Here is a 23016-nt window from a genome sequence, read left to right on the forward strand (position 1 = left end):
GAGGAAATCCTGTGCGCTCAGGAATGCCAGAGAAAATTAGGTTGTTCCGCACACTCCTCGCATGGATATTCAGTATAGTCAGTCGCCTTCGTTTTCCTGTTCTTGGCCTCCGCATCTTCACAGCCGCCAACGTTGCCAAGTATCCCTGGATGTACTCTAGCGCTTCCCTCAGGTGCTGGAAGTAAGCTTCTGGTCAATAGTCTAAAATATCTGCGTAGCTGTTGTCAGACTGTCAACAGTTTACTTAGAAGATTGTTTGTGATGAAGTAAAATAACTGTTCAGTTCAGTGTATTTATATAGCCTTAATTCACTACAAATCCTCTAAAAGCACTTAATCAGAAAGTCAATTCAATCAAATCATACCGACAGATTCCAAGTCAATTACATGCATTTTATATCCTAGTTATGAAACAATGCAGTTAAGTTCAGTTTTAAAGGTATTTTGCCACGTAATATACTTATAAAAAAGACTTAAAAATCATTTGATTATGATAAAATAAGATTATATACATCAAGCCTCCATCTTGATAGTATTTTGATTGTCTTTTTTTGAGCCGAAGAATAATCCCCTCGGTCGCGATTTACAAATATAAACAGACGTAGCGACATCTAGCGACAGTATCGCAGAATTATCATAATGCCGGTTTGCATAAATCATAAATAATGCCGGACCGAGCCCCCCCCCCCACAATGTCTCGCAATAAAGCGGCAGCTCAGTGTGATCGAAGACCAACGATCTAACAGCAACTTTAAGAGCCTCGTATCAGAACATTTACTGACATCAGTCAACTCTGCGGTCACATCTGAGCCTCGCCACGTTTAGCATCCGCTTCAGTGAACACCAACGGTCCTATTGTATTCCTAGCGACGTTCCAGTCTTTTCCTACTTGGAATCATATTTACGTACCTCTGTTAAAATCGTAAACAAACACGAAAGACTTTATTTACTAAAAAAATGAGCAAAACTAAGCATAAAACACCAAAAATAACAACTAATATGCCATTAGGATGTGACAATCTTTCAGAATTACTTTGTATGCAACCAGAGTGAGCTACTGATGTATAACTAAATAAAAATGTCAAATAACTTGGCTTTGCACCTTTAAATTCAAATTGGTCAAAAAGTTTTCTATCTAAGAAAACCCAGCAGATACAACTGAGGCACTGACTTGCAGCATTCATGCTTCCTGGACGAGCATGTAGACGGTGTACTGTTGCCTGCATTGTGTCTTTGGCTTTGCAGCAATCCCTCATATCAAGCATGCATGTAGCAACAGCGGAAGGGAAAGCTTCCCTTTAACAGAAGGAAACCTGCAGCAGAACCTGGCTCAGTGTGAACGACCATCTGCCATAACTTTATGGGGTTTTATGAAGGCAGAGCAGAGACACAATAGAACACAGTAGTACTGATCCAGGAGTACTTTCTATGTAAAAGAAAAGTAGAGTTAATGGCCGTAGTTGCTCCTTTAGTAGCTTCAACTAGTAGAGAATCACAGCCAAGCAAATAAGCTCTCAGCCTAATAGCAAAACACTATGTCGTGACCTCCAAAGTCATTTTGAATTTGAGCTGTAAGCTAAAGACCTCACAGTATCTCCTGGCAGCAGCCTTTCCTCATGTGCATTTTGGAGGTGTGTGCATTACTCCCAAGTTGGGATGCTTCTCAGGGGAGCCCACCATCTAAGAATGGTTCCTTTTTTATTTCAACAGTGATTGTTTTAGCTACTTGGTGAGTTTCCTTTTGTTGCACGTAGAGCATTCAGAAGCCCCCATGTGCATAGCAAGTGCGGTGCCAAACGTTACAATAAATTAGGCTACTTGGAGTGCTGCCAGCCTAGAGTGAGCATGATTAGGTTGTAGCTTTGGCATGAGGCCAGTACCTCCTCCTTCCAGATCTCTGATGACCAATCCATTCAGATGCAAGTGGGGTGCATGTCATGGAGAAGCTACTACCGCTGCTACCGGGTTTCTCTATGGAGGACCCAGGCATGCTGCCACCACAACAATGAATCACCGCCATTTTCCACTGTTGAAGTTTTTGTACATGCTTAAAACACCCGGGGAACTGTCATGCTCCATCACTACTAATGGAGAGTGCATTGTGATCCAGAAGTCTGGAACATGTTTACATGCAACTTTGAACAGTCAGTCTAATTCAGCTATAATCAATGATCGAATTCCTCTTTTCGCTTATCATCTTCATAAAACTCTAAAAGTTGCTAGCATCTACTGATTTATCTGTGGTTTCAAGCAGTGGAGCAAAAATAATTTTGGCTTATCATTGCGTCTATGAAAAAATGGCATTGGTGTCTACAGATAAAATGTCATGATTTAAGCTAAATAGATTAGGCTAGATGGTAATGCATTATCGCTTTTTCTCAATGTACGTATGTTCATCTTTGAGACTTTTGAAATAGAAATCTCCATTTTGGTTTCAGTGATTGACATGGGGGAAGACTCGCCTGAAGGATAAAGGGAAGAGCAGAGTTTGAGTGAAGAGTGGGCTGGAAGTGGGAGTGAGGCAGGGTTACGTGGGGGCGAGGGGGCTAAGATGCTCATGTATTAAATCACACTGCGGCCCAGGGGTCGGATTCATCAGGACTGATTCAGAGCTATTGAGTTTGGACTCCATCTCCCATAAATCCTGGCATGTGACGCTGATGGATGTGGGCCATAAAGCCTCCTGCTCTGACATGTGGAGAGTAACATGGGGAACCATGGGAAAATGTGAGTGCTCCAGGTTAATGTCAATGAGGCCTGGGAGTGAAGAGGGGATGATGGAAAGGAGGAGAGTCAGGGACAGCGAGGGATGAGAGGTGTGGGGAAAGGGGATTGAAAAGATTGAGTGGGCTGAGAGCAGAATGTGAAAAAGCAGAGTATTTGGGGGGAACTTTGAGAAAGTATTTGCTTTGACATTAGCTGTAATTCGTCGTCATTGTGCCAGTTTAAGGCCATGTTGTGTGAAGTATTGAACCACCGATGAGCGACATTAAACTATATGCATTTGCCTAAATATTTCAGTCTCATAATCTATCAATAAGCCTGAGGGAGGAATGCTTTCCTTCCCTTTGAACCGTTTCTGTCTCAAATTTAAGGACGCAAGAAGATTACAGGATGATTCTCAGATTAAGATTTCTTTAGCATCAATTGAAAATAATTACACTTCACCTAAGGATCTTAGGGAAAAAACATGGGAGCCAATAATAAGTATAAGGGATCATACTAAAGGAGGAGTAAAGTAGATTAAATCCTATTACATGTGTTAAAATGGGCCAGTTATAATCCCCACCTATTTACTAAAGATTAATAAAAAAAAAATAGAAACTCAAATAAAGAAAGAAAAAAAGAAAGGCAATCAAGTCAACTACTATACACCTTACTTCTGCAGGTTAATAGTTGGAAGTTATGGCTAAACAGTTGAATATTCAGAATACTAAACAGACTGATCACAAATCAGATGTCGTGTTTTTGTAGTTTATAATCAATAGCAACATTAGTTTAAGGGGGAAGGGACAGAAAAATGGAGGAATATAAAGTTTCTAAACCACTTTTGATCCATCAGATTCCCACACCAGAAACAACTGGAAAGAGTTCCCTGCTTTGGCCAGTTGAACGTTTTATAATCAAAATAAAAACTTGGAGGATTTTACAGAAAACTCAGATAAACAAAGCCTTTGTACTGGGCTGGGTTTCTTCTTGAGATCACAAAAAACATTAATATTTAGGAGTTTTAGGTACGCTAATTGTGTAAAGGTTAGGGTTAGGGTTAGATGTTTTTGCGGCCACTTCTAACAGTCCAGCAGGGACATTTTGAAAAGCCTCGGAGGAAAGCAGTTTTTGTAATTAAAATGTCTAATCTGATGCATTCTGAGCAGTGCAGGGAACACAGTTTTTGCAGATCGAAACCTCTTAATATGTTTTTCCTCATTTTCCAAATGTCCGTGTTAAACCTCTTCTATATACCGTAAGCGCTTTTTTTTGTAGAAGACTTGGCGTGTTTGCAGCACTTCTGTGTATGACTATGTGGGGTTTGATTTATGATCAAGATAAATATACCTCATTAAAAAAAGCCATATTATTATAATAGTCCGAGCTATAGAAACTGCAGAAACTGACTAGACAGGAAATGGAGAGACATGTACACTTCCTCATTAACAGAGCCCCACTTGGACCATAAAGCGCCATCCCACTGTGCTTGAGGAAAATACTCTGATTATGGGGGTTAGAGGGGCATTGCCGCCCTAATGAAGCCTTCCACTGCAGTCGTTTATGATATTGGTATGGGTGGTATAGTGACTAGGCCTATGGGATGCACCGATTTACGAATGGACACGAGATAGCATTTGCAGTATATTTGTTAGGACAAGAGAGCTGGGGGAATACGTTCGGGTTTTACGAAATTGCGGCTAAAGAAAATTAGTTTGTATTAAGAGCCAGGGGAGAAGCTAATTTAACAAATAACCAAAAAGCTGTGACAGAGGCATGCGAGCGTCTGGCTGTGTTTTCTTTACCTTGCCGTCATTTACTGTGTAGCTTCTTCTACGCGGGTGAAGAAAACGGAATGATTGTGAGTAATATCACTTATCATTATCCTGTTTTTTTTTGTTTTGTTTTTAATTTACATTTTAATGAAATGACATATCAATAAAAAGATCTTAGTTTGTTTAATCTTCCAGAGAAAGACCGTAATCAAAATTTGTTGAGATTGGATTTGGAGCACAATCTGCATATTTTTATGACTTGGCTGCAAATCGTGTAAGTTTTCCCATTTCTAGACGCACAGAGACACAAATTATTTCCTTTTTGTCTGGATCTCTTAAGCTGTCATGAAAGGTGTGGATAAATGTGGGAAGAAAAGTAGAGCATGCCATTTTAAACATTATTCACTAATTTCTTTACAAGAAAAACATCAGAAATCTTAATGTAACTCGTTCTAACAAACTGAGATCTGTTTTATGCTAATTACAAATAGGCCATAGATCATAGGCCATTTTCTTGTTTTACATTGTCAGCACCACTAAGTCTGAAGCCATGGTTCTCAACCAGAAAAGGGTGGATTGCTCCCTCCAGGTGAGGGATCAGTATCTGGCTGGAAGAGTGGAGAAGCTCACGTGTCTTTTTGTCTTTCTCACAAGTGTTAGTATGATGGAACGGGAGATGAATAGATGGATTTTGGGTCCTGTGTGCAGTGTTGCAGGTGTTAATCTGATCTGCGGTGATGACGAATAAGCTTAATCTTTAAGTGAAACTCTGTCTATGGTTCAACCCTCACCCTATGATGATGAGGTATGGATGATGAACAAAAGAACTAGAACCTGAATTCAAGTGACTGAAATTAGCTTCCTCTGACGGCGACCAGATGTAGCCTTGGAGTTAGAGCTGAAGAGCTGCATCATCTGGAGGAAGCTCCAACCAGGGCCTCCCTTTGGATGTTTTTTTGGCCAAATTCAACTTAGAGGAGCACTCAGGGATTCAGTAGGGAACCATATAAAATTTTTCTTTTCTGAATTTACATTGAGATTTGTACCTAAATGTCTAAAAAGCCCCTAAATTTTCTGAGAACTGTAAATTTGAGTTTGAAAACATCTGGAGTTTCACAAGTATTGCACGACCTTCTTTTATTTGAGACTGACATGATATTTTATTTCTACTCCCCATGTAGGTGATCAACTTTGATTAAATTTGAATATCTATTTCTAATAGTAATGATCTGTTTGTTTTTTTTGCTATTGTACACACCTCCCTCTCTTGTGGTGGATTCTAAGTAAAAATCTCCCTCTTTTCGTTTCAAGAGTATCTAAAGACATGACTACATTTTTTAAGGTCCTACAAAAGCATTGGATGATTTTTATTTGCTAATCACTTTTCCCACTCTGTTTATATCATCTCTTAGCTTCCTAATTACTCCCTTTTTTTGTTGTCCCATCCCACATTCCTCCGCCAGCATCCCCACAGGAGCTACCTGAGGCCCTCGTGTCCACCTCATTCATCACCTGGGTTTGATTCCTTTGCTCCAAGTGAGCGCAAGGATAAAAAAAAAAATAGTTGATGTGGAGAGTAGAAAGTCCTAACAAACCCTCCTCTGTACCCGCTCCTTCTTTTCTACCTCCCTTTCCTTCAGCGTGTGAGGGAGAGATGAATGCAGCCAGTGGAATTAATTGCACTCCGTTACTGAAGATCAGCAAGTTTGCTCGGTTGGCGTGCTGATCTGCCATATGGCTGCCCACTAGGTGAACGCTTTGATTAATGTTGCCCACTCCCCAGCTTTTTTTTTCTTTCTTTTTTTCTTTCTCTCCACTAATATTTGATTCTGATAACTGAAGCTCAGCTCCTGTTTCTGGATCTCTCCACGTTTCCGTTTTCTCTCTCGCCTCACCTGAGCCATCTGTATTTGCTCCTGAAGTTGGCTTTCCACTCTTCTTGTCTTTGTTGTTTTTTTTTTTTTTTACAAGTTTTATTCACCAAAACCTCTGAGCAATGCATTATCATTGTAGGCAGTGTTGGGCATCCGCGAGATTAGAGAGGGGAAGAAAGGCTTGAATGTTTGTGCAAGAGAGGGATTTGGACCTGTGGGTACGTCTCCTTCACACTTGATTAGGCCCCTGGTGTGTTCGGTGTTTCTCCATTAGCTTCCTTAGCCTGTTGTCTTCTACCGCGCGCAGTGGCTGCTCTGTAGCCCAGAGGTCTTAGACACACAAACACTCCGACAGCAGCTATGCACACAGTCAGATAGGACGGCGCGCTCGGGTTCAGGCGGTAACAAGGAGGTGAGCAGACGCCGGGCCCACAATATCAATAGGTCTGACTGTGGGTAATAATACCTTAGGACGGTTCAGCCATGAGACGGCGCTAACTAGAGAGGCGAGTCTCAGGTGGAGCATTAGCTATCTGCAAATCACACCGTGTAGCCGTGTCGGTGTGTGTGTGTGTTGGGCGGTTGCTTGGCCCGTGGACTGCCCATTACACGCCGGAGAACCGGTTTCTGCTAGGGAGGGGGTGCGCTGGGACGGTGTCAGTGCCACTCTCACTCGGAGACAAAACGTTCTCACCTGGGGTCACAAGTTCAAGTTTTTCCCGTTCCCCCTCCCTGTTTTAATGAGGCAGCGACGGAGTGCTATGCAGACACCCATGCAGGAAGATCTATTGTAATCACACTTGTGCTTTGTTTTCCCTCTGTTTTATGGCCTTTTCCTGCCGCTCGTCTGTCTTGGTCTTCCTCGGTCTTGTTAAGTGCTGCCATTCTCCGGTGTTTGGATGTGGCCCAGAGGGCCCTTAGTGAGACCAGGGGTTGGGAATGAGCTGCAAACCCCAGCCAGCGGGTGCCCACAGTAGGCTGCCAGTCCCCCTAAATCTCCCTGATTACCTGAGGTGGCTTCGGTGTGATGGGGGTGTTACAAAGGTGGTGGGCTCTCTAAAGAGGCTGATTGAGATGCAAATGGAGGCCATAACTCAGAGGTAATGTAGACCTGAGCACCCTTTGCCTCGTCCGTTCCTGCTCACCTCACTCTCTCACCGCTCCCCATTTGCTCCAGGGTAGGAGGAGGGGACTGTTATTGTCCCGAGGTAAAGTTAGATATTTGTCATAGCAAAAGAAAAAACACAGACTTCAGGGGAGAGCTGAATAAAATAATTACTTTATAAGGGTGCGGAAAGGATTTTGGCTTCAGTTAGAAAAACAGACAATCTTAGCGCACACGCTACAATACTTGGGCCCAAATGGAAAGCACAGCTGCAGACACCAAAAACGTGCTCGTGTTTCTTAGGGGGAACAGATGGACACAATAAAGTGCGAGGGACTCTGGGCTTTGCCAGTAGAAAGGTGGAGTGAACTGGCGAGGAGGCGGGGAGGAGTAATTGCACAGTCCTTTGCTGAATTGTTCTGTGGATGCAAATTTAAATCCCTCCTATTATTTTAATAATCTGCCTTTTACTGCTTGTGCTCGGATCATTTGTTTGCAAACCAGGTTATTTGGAGAGGGAGGCTCGGGGGTAATTTCATGCTTTGGAGCATTTATATCTATAACTTAATGAGGAGCGGGCCTGTTGTTTCCTGGTAATACACTGCTAGAGGGAAGCAAACTTTTTATTCTCCGTTTAGGGTACTGTTAGAGGGCAATAACGTGGGATTACTCTGATGGAATTAAGGAGCAAACTGAGGAGAGACCTAATGCAGCTTTGGGTGATAGACCAATCTAAATACCAGTCTTTTAATTCAGGATTTTTTTTTTAAGGATATAGGGTGGAATGTAGAAAATTGGCTTTTATGTCTGGCCATTACATATAAAGTAGGCCTACCTGGCAAAAGTATTCCTACCCTTTTTACTTTTCCTCGTTTTTAAATGACAAAAGCAAGCTTTCATGTGTTCTAGTTGAATCGACACAATTTCCTTGATCAACTCTTTGTAGATCAGCCTTTCATTAAAAATAGAGCTGCAAGTCTGTTATTGGGTCTGAACACCTCAACGTCTTCCTTTTTTTGTAAAGATTAGTTATATTGTGTCCAGGAAATCTGTGAATATCCTTTTTCAGGTCTTCTCGTGATGCCTTGGTCTAAACTTTAACTGGGCCCTTCTAACACAGAAATATTATTTTAGCTAAACCATTTCATTGTTGTGCTGACCGTATGTTTCAGGTTGGAATCCTGCTGGGTGGTGGACCTCAGCCCCACGCTCATGTGTTTTCCAGCCACTAATAAATCCCCTTTATTTACCTCCCAGCCATCTTTCCATCAACTCTGAAAAGCTTTTTGCTCCCTGCTGAAGAAAAGCACCCCCACACATAATGCTGTTCAGGGTGATCAGGGTGATCATGTTGATGCGCTGCCTTGATGTTCCACCTGAGCTGTGGAGCTCTGCAGCTCCTCCAGCGTTACCTTGGGCCTATTGGCTGTTTCTCTGATTTATCCTCCCTCTGCCCAGTCGGTCTGTTTAGGGCAAGGGTGTCCAAATTTTTCGGTATGTGGGCCAAAATTGTCACATCAAAGGCAGTCGAGGGCCAAAAAATGAATTTTTTTTTTAAACCAGAAAAATTCTGTTAATTTTTTACCTGCTCTACATGATATGATTTATCATACGATTATCATGAAATTATTACTCAGATTTTTCGAAGGAAATGAATGTGAAAATCATTGTAGATCCAGGATTTAAAAGGGTTTTGCTCATATGTCATATTAAAAGATGGTCGTCCAGTTTGCAAATTATTCTGAATAATTTCATTTGACTCTTGAACAATAATAAACGGATCTCTTTTTGGTATAGCTCTAGCAATATCGGAACAGTATCTGGGTCAGTTGTTCTTTCAAAGCACTTGCTGTAATTAGCCACTTTTCATAATCGATTTCAAAGCAGATTTTAATGCACCAAAGTCTGAATAATTAAATATCACTGGATAGATGTTACTACGAAATTAAAGAGAATGTCAAAAGTGTGTTTATTAAAACATGAATATTTACTGTACGTAACATTTTCTTTGTTTTTTTTGTTTTTTTTGGGGGGGAGGGGGGGGGGTTTCACGGCTCTAGCGGCTCAATTTTTCCGAAAGTAGGCTGTCAGGAAGAGGGGGAGAGACATGCGGCAAAGGACCGCGGGTCGGATTCGAACCCGGGTCGCGCTACCAGCTGCGCCACGAGCGCGCCCCATGTGTAACATTTTCAATTGTAGGATTTGAACTTTCGTGTAATAATTTTGCCCTTAAAACTAAAATCTTCCATCTGCATCAGCCACATGAACCAAATATTTCTTGAAATTCAGTTGTGGGACCACAAATGGCCCCCCCCGGGCCGCACTTTGGGCATGCCCGGTTTAGGTGGATAGTTATGTCTTGGTACGACGTACTCCTTTTGTTCAGATTATTGATTGAACAGTGCTGAGTGAGATGTAACTTTGTTTTAGAGCCTAACCGTGCGTTAAACATTTTCACAGCTTTCTTTCTGACCCCTCTGCTCTGTTTCTTGGTCTTCATGGTGCTGCTTTTTTTTTCCCCCCCTAATGTTCCCTAATAGACCTCTGAAGCCTCCTGAACAATTTATACTGAGATTAAATTACACACACAGGTGGACTCTACTTACTAAACAGACAATTTCTGCATTTTTATTTAGGGTCATCAGAGTAGGGGGCTGTACACAGCTGCTTGCCATTCAGTTCACATTTTTTTGGAAGAGTTTGAGAAGCATTACAATCATGCACCACTTTGTGTAGGCCCCTCACATAGAATCTAGTTACAATACAAATTGTGGAAAAGTTCACGGATTGTGTAAGTTTCACAAGACCTTCTTCTAAAAGCTCTTCAGATTTAGGTGGTCTGTGCCTATTTGTACCACTAAGAATTTTTTTAATTGCTATGATAATCTACCACAATTTAAACTTTTCAATATTAAGTTTGCACATTGACACTCAGTCCGTGGCAGGCCATAATTACTTTAATATGTTTAGCCAGGAGACTAAAAGGAAGACGCTCTTGTGAGACGGTCAACGTCAGTAATGCAGTTACTTTTTAATTCACGGAGGAGTCAAAACCGTTGTCGGACCAGGTGACGGTGGAAAATCCTTCCTCTCTCCTCCCTCCTCTTCGTCATGCCTTCGCTCCTCGAGTTCCCTTGCGAAGGACTTTTCTCTCCGCAAATTGAATCAGAGTGCATGAATTAAAGTAATAATTCAATTTGTTTACAAGGCGTCATTTGTTCTCTGTCACTCCTCTGATCCGTTGATAATCTTCAGTTCACCGACCCCTGGCCTTTGCCGAGGTCACGTGATGCGTTTATTACATTGTTGTACGAGAGGGGCTCAGGCTATTACCAGGCGACAAGGTGCTAAAGATGCATGATGAGATTCCTATTATTCAGATTTGTGCAACACTTTAGCAGAATGCATGGCTGTGTGACCTTATCAGCAAGCAGAGTAGATGATCTAAACTATACTCGAAGTGGCTCTAATGAATGTTTTTATGAATCTGAATAATAATAATACATTTATCAGAAGGTGACCTCTGCGTTTACCCCTATTTCACGTCTATTTTTTAACCAGGGTGTTTCAAAAGTATTTACACCCCTTAAACTTTGTAGTTTAGTTGGATTTAGACCAATACAAAGTGCATAATCATGTGGAAAAGAATATATATTTAATAAAAAAGTCTCAAAGGAGTGGCATATGTGTGTGCACATTTACTCTGCGCCCTCAATACTTTGTAGGACCATGTTTTGCTTGTTACTCCACCAGCTTCGCACATCTACAGATTTGAATGTTTTCCCACTCTTCTTTGCAAAATGCTGGTAAAAAGACCATCCAATTAGTTGAACAAGACCTGTCAACATAAATCTTTTAAAGATTCAGGTCTGGACCTCGACTAAACCATTCTAACACAAACGTGCTTTTATTTAAACTATTATATTGTGGCTCTGGTAGTATGTGTCATTGCCTTGCTGGAAGGTGAACCTCCACCACAGTCTCAAGTCTTCTGCAGCCTCTAACAGATTTTTTTATTTTTTTACACCAGCATCGACCTGTATCTGTATTTAGTCTCATCCAGCTTCCCATCAACCCCGTACAGCTCCCCAAAAAGGTCCAAAGTAAAGCATCCTCACTGCCACCATGTTTCCTTGTGGGTTTTGTGTTCAAGGTGATGTTTGGCCATAGCTTTACAACACATGTAGTGTTTTGCATGTTGCCCCAAAAAATGGTTTCTCTGGTTCTGACCAGAACATCTTGATTTATGTTTGCCGTTTCCCCTACATAGCCTGGGACAAACATTAAAGGAGGCTTACGACTTTCTTCCAACAGTGTCTTTCTTCTTGTCACTCTTTCATTAACGGCCATATCTGTGGAATACATAACTAATTGTTATCCTAATAGATTCTCTGACTAGAGTTGTGGATCTTTGCAGCTCTTTTGGACAATGCTTTAAGATTAGATTACTTATGAGCCCCTTTTACATCCATCTTCCTCAATAAACATGCAACCACAAACCCATGGTTCACTTTGTTCTTTCTCACCATACAAGGTTAAATGTTGAGATTTACAGCGCAAAGTTGGGACTGCAGAACCAAAGGAACTAGACTCACAGTTTGTTGCTCAGGGGCGAAATATTGGTGGGTGGACTTTAACACACCCCTCCCCCTACTCAGTACTGGGACCTTTGTTTAGACTGTGAAGGGTAAAGAGCATGTGGAAATCACAGAATGAAAGGATGATCTGAAAGGGTTATGGACTTTGTTTTTCTAACAAAGGGGATTTCTTATAACCTGACCCTAGTCAGATGTATTTCGCTCTGCCTAGCTCCACTCACATCCATCTGGGACCTCTCCATAGGCATTGCCTTTTTTGAAGGCTGGGCCTTATCAAAAATCCTTGCATATGATTGGATAAGCCACTTGTCTGTCATCTTTATCGACGTGCTATTTCAACCACTCACACTGAAGCTAACCCGTGACGCTGTGAGAGCGACGCAGGAAAAAACAAAACTTTTTTTTTTAATGTGTTTGCGGCTCTAGTGGCACGCGTTTTATTGACAGTGAGCTGACAGGAAGAGGGGGAAAGACAGGCGACAAAGCGCCGCGGGTTGGAGTCGATCCCAGGCCGACCGCGTCGAGGACTAAAGGCCTCCTAACATGGTTCACGCTAACCGCTCCACCGCGGCGCGCCCCGGAAAACAAAACTTGCCAAATCCGGTCGGGAGAAGGGCGAAAACATCGTTTCCACCAACAAAAGCCTTCAGAGCCGTTCTCTGATGTTCTTTTAATGAAACAATATTAGGTAGATTGGACAACACGGAAGAAATAGCAGCATCAATGTTAACGTTTGCTTCCTCAATGCGAGCCGCCATTGTTGTCTGAATCAAAACAGTCTCACAGTCGCTTCTCCACTACGTTACATCTATGAAACTCCAGCCCTGCGTCCTGATAGGCTGGACAATAAAATTGGTTGGAGAAATCACTCTCTATGGGAGATGTCCCAGATGGATGTGAGTGGAGCTAGGCGGAGCGACATCAATCTGGCTAGGGTCATTTTAGATTTCTTAAGGCGGTTGCATTGGATTTTATATTAGGGAATCAATCTAAGTGTTTCATACAGATGCACGTCAGACATTTCCAAATTGTATTCGTTAAAGATTTAAAAATCACGTGTCCTTCCCTTTGCATGTCACAATTATGTGCCAGTTTTTCTTGCTCTGTCACCAATAAACTACACTGAATTTTGTGGTTGTAACATGGCAAAGTTCAATAGGTGTGGACACTGTTCTGAGCAACATGTTAATCCCTTCTCCACGCAAGCCACTTATGATTTATGATAAGAAGAAAAGAATCCTTTATTTTCCAAAGAAAGAGGTAAATACCCAATTTCTTGTTTCTATAGAAAGTATGAAAAAGCTGTTGGCACTTTAGGATATTTCCAAACAACAAAAAAAAAAAAAGCTTTTAATCAAAGGGCACACAAGACCCTGAGGAGGGTCGAAAACATCCCTTGATCAAAAGGCTTATTTCACACTTACTCACATCAAAGGTCTCCACGTTTCTTAATTACAAGATTCTCCTCTTATTCAGTTATGTGACGCTCATGTTTTCATAAAGCTGATTTGAGGAAAAAAAAAAAAAACGTATCAAATCAAAGAGGCTTAATTCATTATCTCTGAACAGCGACGTGTTCGCCACGGCGCTGTGGGAAGAAAAGGTAAGCTCCTCTCTCAGAGCCGCAGTGTCGTATCCGGCCTCGGGATAGAGACACGATGATGATACAAGTCGGGAAATGTTTTAGGAGGAAACGAAACGGTCTCAAACTAGCAGGTTTAGATAAAGCAATCACATTACCGCCACACTAGGAAAAGAACAAATTATTTCGTAGTTGAGAGAGGGGCGCTTTATTGCTGACGCCTCTGATGAGAAAGTTGTGTACGAGAAATGCGCGCGGTCCGGTTGTTTTTTTTTTTTCCCCCCCTTCTACTTCATTGTTACCCAGCCTCAATGTAATCAGCCTCTAAGTCTGTTCGTGCTGTTCCAGCCGGTCGCTAAAGTCCCTGTACAGAATTGCAAAATAAGTTGAGTGTAAATATGTAATTGCCGGCGCTTATTCGGAGATCTGAAATATTAGGGAGCAATATGGATCGCATTAAAATCCTGGTTGTTAGGGGGATCGGTTACACTGAAGACATCCGGGAAAAATGTGCACTGTCTGCGAATCTGGCGGAGATAGAGCGGTCGGGATGAGGGAGGAGGAGGAGGAGGTGGGTGGGGGGGTGATGGAAGGGAGCAGGAGAGGGTGAGGAAATAGAGGAGAGGAAGAGGAGAGAAAGATGAAAATCTCTTGATGTCTTTCTGAGAACATAGACACATTATTTAAATCTCCATCTCTTTTTAATGTAAATGTGATCAGCCTCTGCCCTGGGTGAAGGAGTGAGAGAAACGGAAGTTCAGGCAGAATAGGACACTCGCACACACACGCTGAAAACTCAGGAGCGTTTATACACGTGTTAGCCTTGAACGTTGAGGGAAGTTTATAGATGATGCAGACAATAAATCTTAATTATATTTAAAAAAAGAAGAAAAGCCCACTGGTTGGCTTTTTTGTGTCATTTTTTTTTTTAAGTTTAAGTGTGTGTATGAGTTTTTGTGTGTGTGGAATCTGATCCCTGCTGCAAGGCCCCCTGGCCCTGGTCTGTCTGCATCTGAAAAGCAAACTCTGCAATTATGATGACCGCCCTGTCCTTTTCGTTCCTAATCTCTGTCTCTCTCCTTCTGCGTCTGTCCTGAGCTCCGTCCTGCTCTCTGTCTTCATATTTGTCATCACTCCTACCCGTCTCTTTCAATGCTTAATTTGATGCATATATCAGAAGGTTTTTCCTCAAACTTTGCTATACATGATTGAATTTGAAATGGTTAGCTTTATTGTGGACTCATCATGTATCATGTGACTAGTGGTTAAGGTTTTATGTCTAATTAAATTTATTTATGAAAGTTCAAAAGCAACAAAATACACCCTAATCCAACTAAATAACCTGATTTTAATGTACATCGAACAGGGTAGTTTTACTCAGTCTTATTTTTAGGTAAATTAGAAGTACTTTAGCACTTACATATTTTCTTTGATTTGCATTGATTTCAAATATCCTCCCACTTCACTATATCTGAGAAAAATGTTGAACATATTTAATAGTAGTTGTATATTTTTGAGTAAAGGTTCACCAATAAATTGGTTACTTGTTTTTCATTCATTTTTTTTTCCTGGTCCGATACTGATGTTCAGATTTGTTTTTCATTTCCTATTCATTAAATGTCAAAATTTTATAAATGTTTGGGAGATACTTGTAGGTTTTGATGCCTAAATGAGAAAGAAACTTTCCCAAAAGAACAAAAAACAACAGAAAAAGAAATCAGAATCTGTCATACCAGTAATGACCCAGTGTGAGCTTTACCAAAACCAGAAATCAATGTAAACCAGGAAAAGCCTTTTCATAATCTGATCTGATTGATTTGTGTCGCTTTTTGAACCTTGAATGATTGCAAAGATAAAGAGAAACAGGAGATTTGAAAAGAGAGGGCTGGTGAAACTATATTCTGAAAGTTATAAGAGCAACAAACTACTCTGCCAAATATATTTGACAGATGTGCTTGCAGTCACAAAGTGAATTAAGGTGCTGAGAAACTTTAATATTGGATTTCTGTCCCCAAAAATCTCAAATTTAATCATCTCAGTTTTTCTTAAACTTTCGTAAAAAATATACATATTTTCTGTACAAGCTCTGAAATGTCATTTGCTAATGTGTTCAATGTTTACACTTGTTCATTTATTGCTTCTTTGATATTGTTTTAAGCACATTTCTGCACCTGAAACCAGCTTACAAACGTCTGTATATTTGATGATGTTTGACTTGAAAACAATTATACTTTACTGTGTACACTTTAGGAAGGTATGAGGTGACTAAAGTGCAAAATCACTGGAATTACTTGCCAGAGTTGATGAATTTAAGCTGACATGGGTTGTATTTTAAAGCTGAATGTAATTATTTTTAGACCCAAAAATGACCATTTAAGGAAAGGTTAAAAACATGTAGCCTTTACCTGCTGCTTTCTAGGCTGCTTTGTGCTTCTGTCCTACTTTATTCACATATTTCATGATTTCACACATGGACATGAATTTAGCTTAAGTGTGAACTAGAATCCTGGAGTCAACAGAAAAGGAAACATTGCAAAAATGATGTATACACGCTTAATTAACTTAAACATAATTTATTAAGTTATTAACTGAACTTGTATTTTGTATATCCTGATGCTCTTAATTTGAAATAATGATTGCATTGAAAAAGTTTTGATTTTAACTTACAGAATTTAGCAAAAGCTCCTAAACCCAAATAGTCAGAATACAGCTAGTTTAAGCCGCCTCTAAACGGTATAAATTTGCGCTACTTTGGCTGCTTACTGTAAAATATTAAAAGCCTGTTTGCATATTAACCCATTGTTGTCAATAACCAATATACTATAACATTTTATTCTGCCTTTTTACTATAAACAAGTTTATTTTTCTCTCTGAACTGAGTTTGTCTCTGCTTCCTCTGCCTCCTTGTCAGTTTTGACTGAGCTGCTCGCTAATGGATGTGCTGCATTCATTAATGTTCTCTTTATTAACACGACTTGCCCTTTGCATGCCTCTAAATAAGGGGGCCAGTGATCACTTTAGCACAATCTGGCCTTTTTCCCTCATCGTGCGAGGCCGTATGTGCGCGTCAGGCGCACGTTCCGAGTACCGGCACGCCTCTGCCTCATTCTTCATGTTTTTCATCTGGAAAATCATCCCATGTCCTTCCTTCACCTTTCCCTGTATCTGCCCCCACACTTGCTTGATTTGTAACTTGATTTCAGGAAAGGGAAAACCTGTAGATTATCCAGCTTTCATTAGGAGGGGGGGGGGACCCAGTCCGTGTCAGAGAAAGAAGAAATCAATTTAATACAGACTTAACTGGAGGAAATTGCATATTCTGCCTGTATGTGCTGAACAGGCACTTTCTCTTCCTCACCAGAGACCTGCCTCCCTATTAATTGCACTGTGTTTGCGCGTCGGTGGGTGAGGAAATGTGTGTGCGCGCGAGGGCATTTGTTTATTTGTGCGCGTTTGTAACGTGCGGAGCGCCAGGGTCCGTCGGTGTGGGTGAGGGTTTGCAGGAGCGCGTGCGTTCGGCCTCTTTCATCTGCGCCGAGGTCAGCTCTGCGGCCTTCCTCCGGAGCGCTCGGCCCAGATGTTTTCTACTTTCGCGCGCCCTGGATACGCGTCCGCGCCGCACGTGTTGTCGTATCCATATTTCTTTGTTGCTGTGTGGCGCATGCATAAGCACAAGTGCACACGACTTAGCCAGGTGGAGAGGAGATTGGTTGGTATTTATGAACAAACGTCATAATTGTGACAGGATGATATATGAGCTGCGTGTTCCACAGTTTCTCCCCTCCCCGTTTTTTTTTTTTTTTTTTCTTTTTTACTTTTGCTAAAAATATACAGAAAATCTGCGATACGAGTCTTAAAAGCTGATGGCCAATTTAGCGGGGGGGGTGTGTGTGTTGCAGACAAGGTCACGCAGATCCGAGTTTCCCTGTGTTCCTCCCTCCGAGGCCTGTTCTATTCTACAGAGCAGGAAGAAGGGCTCAAAGTCATTTCTCTAATTGCTTTTATAAGGTGCCCTTTTCACACGGTCTCTTCCCTGCTCGTTCACTTTCATCGCCTTTTCAACACCTTTCCTTGTACCCGCTGGTTTAGACACGCAGACGCTACAACGCTCTCCCCTTTTAAAACCGACATTAGGAATATTCGCAGGAAGGGGAAATCAATTCAAATCTTTTCCTAACTGTGGCCGGGGAGTTTAATTAAGGCCGGACGGGTAAGTGTTTCGTACATACGGGGTACTTTGAAGCCCTTTTAAGAGAAGCCTCTGCCTCGGCGAGCCATAAGGGGCAGCGAGGTGGCGAGCGGCACAAGGTGAGGGTAGATGGAACCGGGGGTTAAAGTACGGGAGCGAGGCCTGAGAAGGATAAGGGGGAATGTGGGATGAGATTGAGTCTAGTGCATTAAGACAGTGTATTATTTGGCGGTTCCACTTGCTTGCGTCCATTAGCGGTGGCCGCTGTGCTATTAAAGGGGTCAGCGAAGTGTGTGCACCTGTGTACGTGTGTGTGTGTGTGTGTGTGTGAGGATGCCCACGTGTGTGTTTCAGGAGTTAGCAGAGTGGTCTAGTGTCTTATTGAACAGGATGGGGCTCCCCCCCACCCCTGCTTTAATACTTCTTCATTTTATTGGATTGGATGGCCTCAGTTATAATTGTATTAGAGCGCTCCCACCCTTCCCCCCCCTTACTCAACCATCCACTCCTTCTCCATCCTTCTCCACAGTGGGGACCACATCTCATTCCTCAACCTAAGGAAACACCAGGGGAGGCTCTTAGGCCCTCAGCTTTGTCCCGTACAGGCAGAGGTAAAGAATTTGTTGCCGTACTTCTCTCCTTCCTTCAAGCGAGTGTTGTACCTCACGTCCGACGGCTGGAGTTGAACGGCGGTTCATTTATTTAAACTCCCTTCTGAGCATTTTTTTATGCGCAGTCATTTGTTTGCAGTGTTTTCCACAGAGGCAAGTTAAAAAAAATATTAATATTATTAGCTTTCTTATTTGTTTGTCTTAAAGCTTTATCCGTCCACCCAGCCACTACAAATCTATAAATTGACCTTTTGTGTTTATACTTTCTAATATGTTGCCATAAAGCACAGAGACCTCTGGATCATTTGAATCAGGAACATGTTGGATATTTTGTCATAAGAAAAGTGTAGGAACCCCGCAGCCAGTCTTTTGTTTTCAGACAAAGCCCCAGCTGGTGCAGCGAGCTCCTTTAAACGGAAGGGCAGGTCTGCGGTGCCGCTCGCTCTGTCCCTCACTTTTTCGCTTTCGCCCTTGAAGAGAAGGGAAGTTGTCAGGGCCCTCGTAAAAAAACCCTGAACGATTGTATCTCTGTGATCCGCCTGTCTTTTTCTATCCTTTTTTTTTTTTTTCTCCCTTCTTCTTCTTCTCCTTCCAAAACCTGGCCATCTGTCTAATTGTTCACCTCCATAGCTTTAATGCTTTTTACATGCTCCCCCCGCTTCTTTCCAGGCAATAAACTTTATTTTCTTCGCAAGACTTCAATCTGCAGGGGGAGGGTAGGCAGGCGGGCAAAGCAGGCTGCTCACCTTCTTCCTGCTGGATTTGCTCCAGTGGGCCCCCTGAAACCCTCCCTCTATCCTTCCTCCGGTCTTCCATTTCTCCATCTCTGCTCCCCTCTTTTTTTTTTTTTTTTTCACCTCTCCAGAGAGAAGATGTTCGTCAAGCTGACACCTGCTCCCATCTTCGCTGCTGGTCATGCACACATGGAGAGCTTTCCTGTTGAGGAGGCCTTATAGTGACCGCGTTAATTACAACGCGGCTTTGCATACCCTGACCTTGTTTGGAGAACCTCTGCCCAATTTTATACCAAAAAAGTTTTTATTTTTTTTATTTGTGGCATAGTGCATAACTCGTGTTTTAAGATGCATTAATGTCAACGAAAAAAACATTTATTTTGGCTTTTGAAAACAACCCCATTTCCTTTCAATTTGTGGACCATGTGAAAGTGACACGAAGTGCAAACGCCTACTGCGCTTGTAAGTCGTTAAATTAGACGGTTGTCTCCTCTCACCTGTGATTACTGCTGTGTGTGGATCATATAAGCAGGTACCCTATAATCATATCTATAATAGTCATAATCAGCTCTTTAATGTTCTGTAATAGCATCCGTATAATGGTATAGAGTGGCATCAAGAGAATAATTCAAGCGTAGCTAATGGTGTGATGGCATGGTTTTACCCTTGAGTCACAACATTGAATTTGTTGTGTGCGTGTGGGGGGGGGTGTGCATGTGCCTGTGTATGCATGTTTGAATACACCCCGGGGCAGTTAAGGTGTCAGTAAAATGCCTGAAGAATCCCATTTCTTAACCCTTTGTTGTTGTCGCCGCGCTTACTTGCTCCGCCGAACGTCCTTGCTGGGACTGTCGGGTATGCTTAGGTTTGCGGGGAGGCTTTCCTGTGTGATGGTCACATGCAGGAGATAATGTCTGTAAAAAAAAAAGAAAGGGCTGACAGCGGAGCGGCGGCAACGCCGGCGGTTGGCGAGCGGGGAGCTGAACGCTCTTCCGGGGCGTTATGTGAGCTGACAGCGTTCCTTCGGGGATAGGGAGCGCTGCGAAGGGAAAGGAAGAACTCTGAGAGCTGAGTGCGAGGGATGCTCTGTCCGACTTCGAGCTGCTCGCTTGCGTGCTAACATATGTCAAGGTCCCATGTGAGCGTCCATGAACCTCGCCTGTTTGTTAAAGGCTCGCGCTGATAAAGACGACGCGAGGTTAAAACGGACGAGAGAGAGAGAAAAGGCTCTCGTTTGGCACCATGACAAACATGGTTTTCTGCTGTTTTTAAAGAGACTTGGGCCTGAAGGCCTGCGTCTGTCTCAGCTGAGGCCTCTGGCCCGCAGCAGAGCGAAACACTGTTGTGGAGAGGGTGATGAATATTTAGCTCGTCTTGTGCAGTGTGTAAATGCAGCTATGCATTCATTTCTTAAGTCATTTATCTTTCCCTTCTCCTCTCCTCCCCTGTCCTCACCCTGTCTCTCAGCATATGGCGTCAGACGAGCCGCGCATACACAGACACACACACATAGGCTGGAATTACAGCGCTCCTTAGGTCTTTGTTGTACGTTTAGAAACAGCGTAGCTCGCTCCGCAGTCTGCACTGGTTCTTTCGCGCTAATCTGACGCAGGACAGACGAAATTGCAAAGTTAAGTGAGTGACGGCAAACTCTCTTGCTGCCTTATTTGTCTAATTTTGCTTGTTGGGTTCAGTTTATTTTATGCATCAATTTTCATTCCACAAATTAAAGCTCCAAATAATATCTAAAATTCCTGAAATAAAAGAGAAGGAAGGTGAAAAAAAAAACCTCTATCTAACCTGTCCTTCTTATATTACAGTACACAGAATAGCCCCCACCCCAACAGCAGACTAGCGCTGTGGCTGCTGTAGTTATGCCATATTTGCTTTGCTAATTGCTTTGCTATAACTCCTCCCTTGACGCTCAACCCTTTTTCTTTCTCCTGTCTGTTGTAGTAATGTTTTTGTTTCTTTTCTTTTTTTTTTTTTCTCAACAGCACAAAGCAAGAGTAGAGGCCATGATGTGTAACCTGGCTTCGCTCCGTAGCGTCAGGGAGTTTGCAGAGTCTTTTAAGGCCAAGAACCTGTGAGTATAAACTGACTTAGTTCCTTATGAAGCTGGCTTTACGAACTTTTAGAAAATCCCCTATATTCTGACAAAGTTTTGGATACATCGCTTTGTAAAAGTGTTGGTACACCTTTTTTACATTTTATCCCATTACAACTGCACACGTCGGTGTATTTTACGTGACAGACGAACACAATCCACAATGTGATTGTGAGGTGGAAGGAAAAGGATACACGGTTATCAAGTCTTTTGCAGCCTCCCCTTTAGGATTGTCCTGAATTTAGCTCCATCTATCCTCCCGTCACCTCGGATCCTCTTCCCCCTTCATGCTGAAGAAAAGCATTCCCAAACTATGGCACTTGCACCACCATGTTTCACTCTGAGGATGGTCTGTTCAGGGTTATGTGGAGCATTAGGCAACTTGTATTTGACATTCGTTGGGTTCCCTACATGGACTCAATGTTAGCATCTCTTGCCGCTCGTCTATTAAGACCTTAGAAGATTTGTGGAATGAACAACTGATAATTTTCGTGTCCACAGATTGTTCCACCTGAGCCGTGGAGCTCTGCTGGTCCTCCAGAGGTACCACTGGGCTCTTAGCTGCTTCTCTCATTAATGCTCTCCTTGCCAAGCCTGTGAGTTGTAGGTGGACGGCCATATCTTTGTATGTTTGCAGTGGTGCCTTTCCCTTTTGCATTTTTTGATTTGCACTGATTTTTATTCAGGGGCATCACAATCAAGGCGGCTCATTAGAACTGCATGCCACACTTTTCAGATTTTTATTTGCAAAATATCTTTGGAGACTATGTATTTTTTGCCTTCAGCTTCACATTATATGCCACTCTGTGTTGGTCTCAATCAATCAATCAATCAACCAATCAACCAATCAATCAATCAATCAATCAATCAATCAATCAATCAATCAATCAATCAATCAATCAATCAATCAATCAATCAATTTTATTTGTCAACTGCAATTTGCATTACAGTTGAAAATTCAGTTCCAGTACAACCGTCCATCACATACACTTAACAAACATTTTGGGGGAACGATTGACTGAGGCCTTGCGTTGCCAGGAACGCAGCCAGTCGGCCGCTGCTACATGAGCGCAAGCCGTTAGGTGCGTCCCTCCAAACTGCCCCAGATCCCGCTTTACGCGGGTTCCCCAGGCGCTGCCCTTGAATCTGTTGAAGAAACTATATAAAGTCCTAGTAAAATACATTCAGGTTTAATGGAGGAAGATCTAAGAAAGTTTATGGAATAATAGTACTTTTGGATGAAACTAAAGCAGCAAAGAACGGATAAACGATAGGCGCTATTCATAAGTTCCTTGGTTTGTCCGGTTGTATCTTAGGGACTGATTTTTGCTGACATTTGGAGACAAACTATTGCAGGAAATTAAAAAAAGCTTTGGTTAGGCCTCCAGTGTAACGCAGCAAATCAGATCTAAACGTTTTTTGCCATTGTTCTAGACTTAGAGAAATAAACAATCTATTTCAACGTATTAAGGACATAAACAGTGTGTCTAAATGCGGCATACTTAAGGGACATCCTGAACTTTACTCATAGACGCCATATGGACATAACCCCAAGAGTGAGCCGGTGTATTTGTGTCAACTTCCTTGACATTGGCTGAGCGCTTTCCATCGCTCATTTTGTCACGGTCAGCTTTTACGCCTCGCGTCTCACATCCGGCACCCGGGCGTTCGGTTGCTATTTCGGGGTCATGAATGCAGTTGTCTGTGCTGCTCATCCACCTGCGGGTCTCTGCAGG

The 23016-nt window shown here is 42.3% G+C and overlaps 1 protein-coding gene across 1 annotated transcript in view; it reads left to right on the top strand.

Annotated features, from left to right (window-relative positions):
* Positions 1 to 23016, top strand: part of wwox (WW domain containing oxidoreductase) — a 224722-nt gene that overhangs the window by 57011 nt on the left and 144695 nt on the right. Inside the window, exon 6 of the mRNA XM_036134883.1 lies at positions 21171 to 21259. Coding sequence (XP_035990776.1) covers positions 21171 to 21259 — 89 coding nt within the window. The remainder of the gene's footprint in view (positions 1 to 21170; positions 21260 to 23016) is intronic.

Source organism: Fundulus heteroclitus, unplaced genomic scaffold, assembly GCF_011125445.2.
Source record: "Fundulus heteroclitus isolate FHET01 unplaced genomic scaffold, MU-UCD_Fhet_4.1 scaffold_93, whole genome shotgun sequence".
Taxonomy (NCBI): domain Eukaryota; kingdom Metazoa; phylum Chordata; class Actinopteri; order Cyprinodontiformes; family Fundulidae; genus Fundulus; species Fundulus heteroclitus.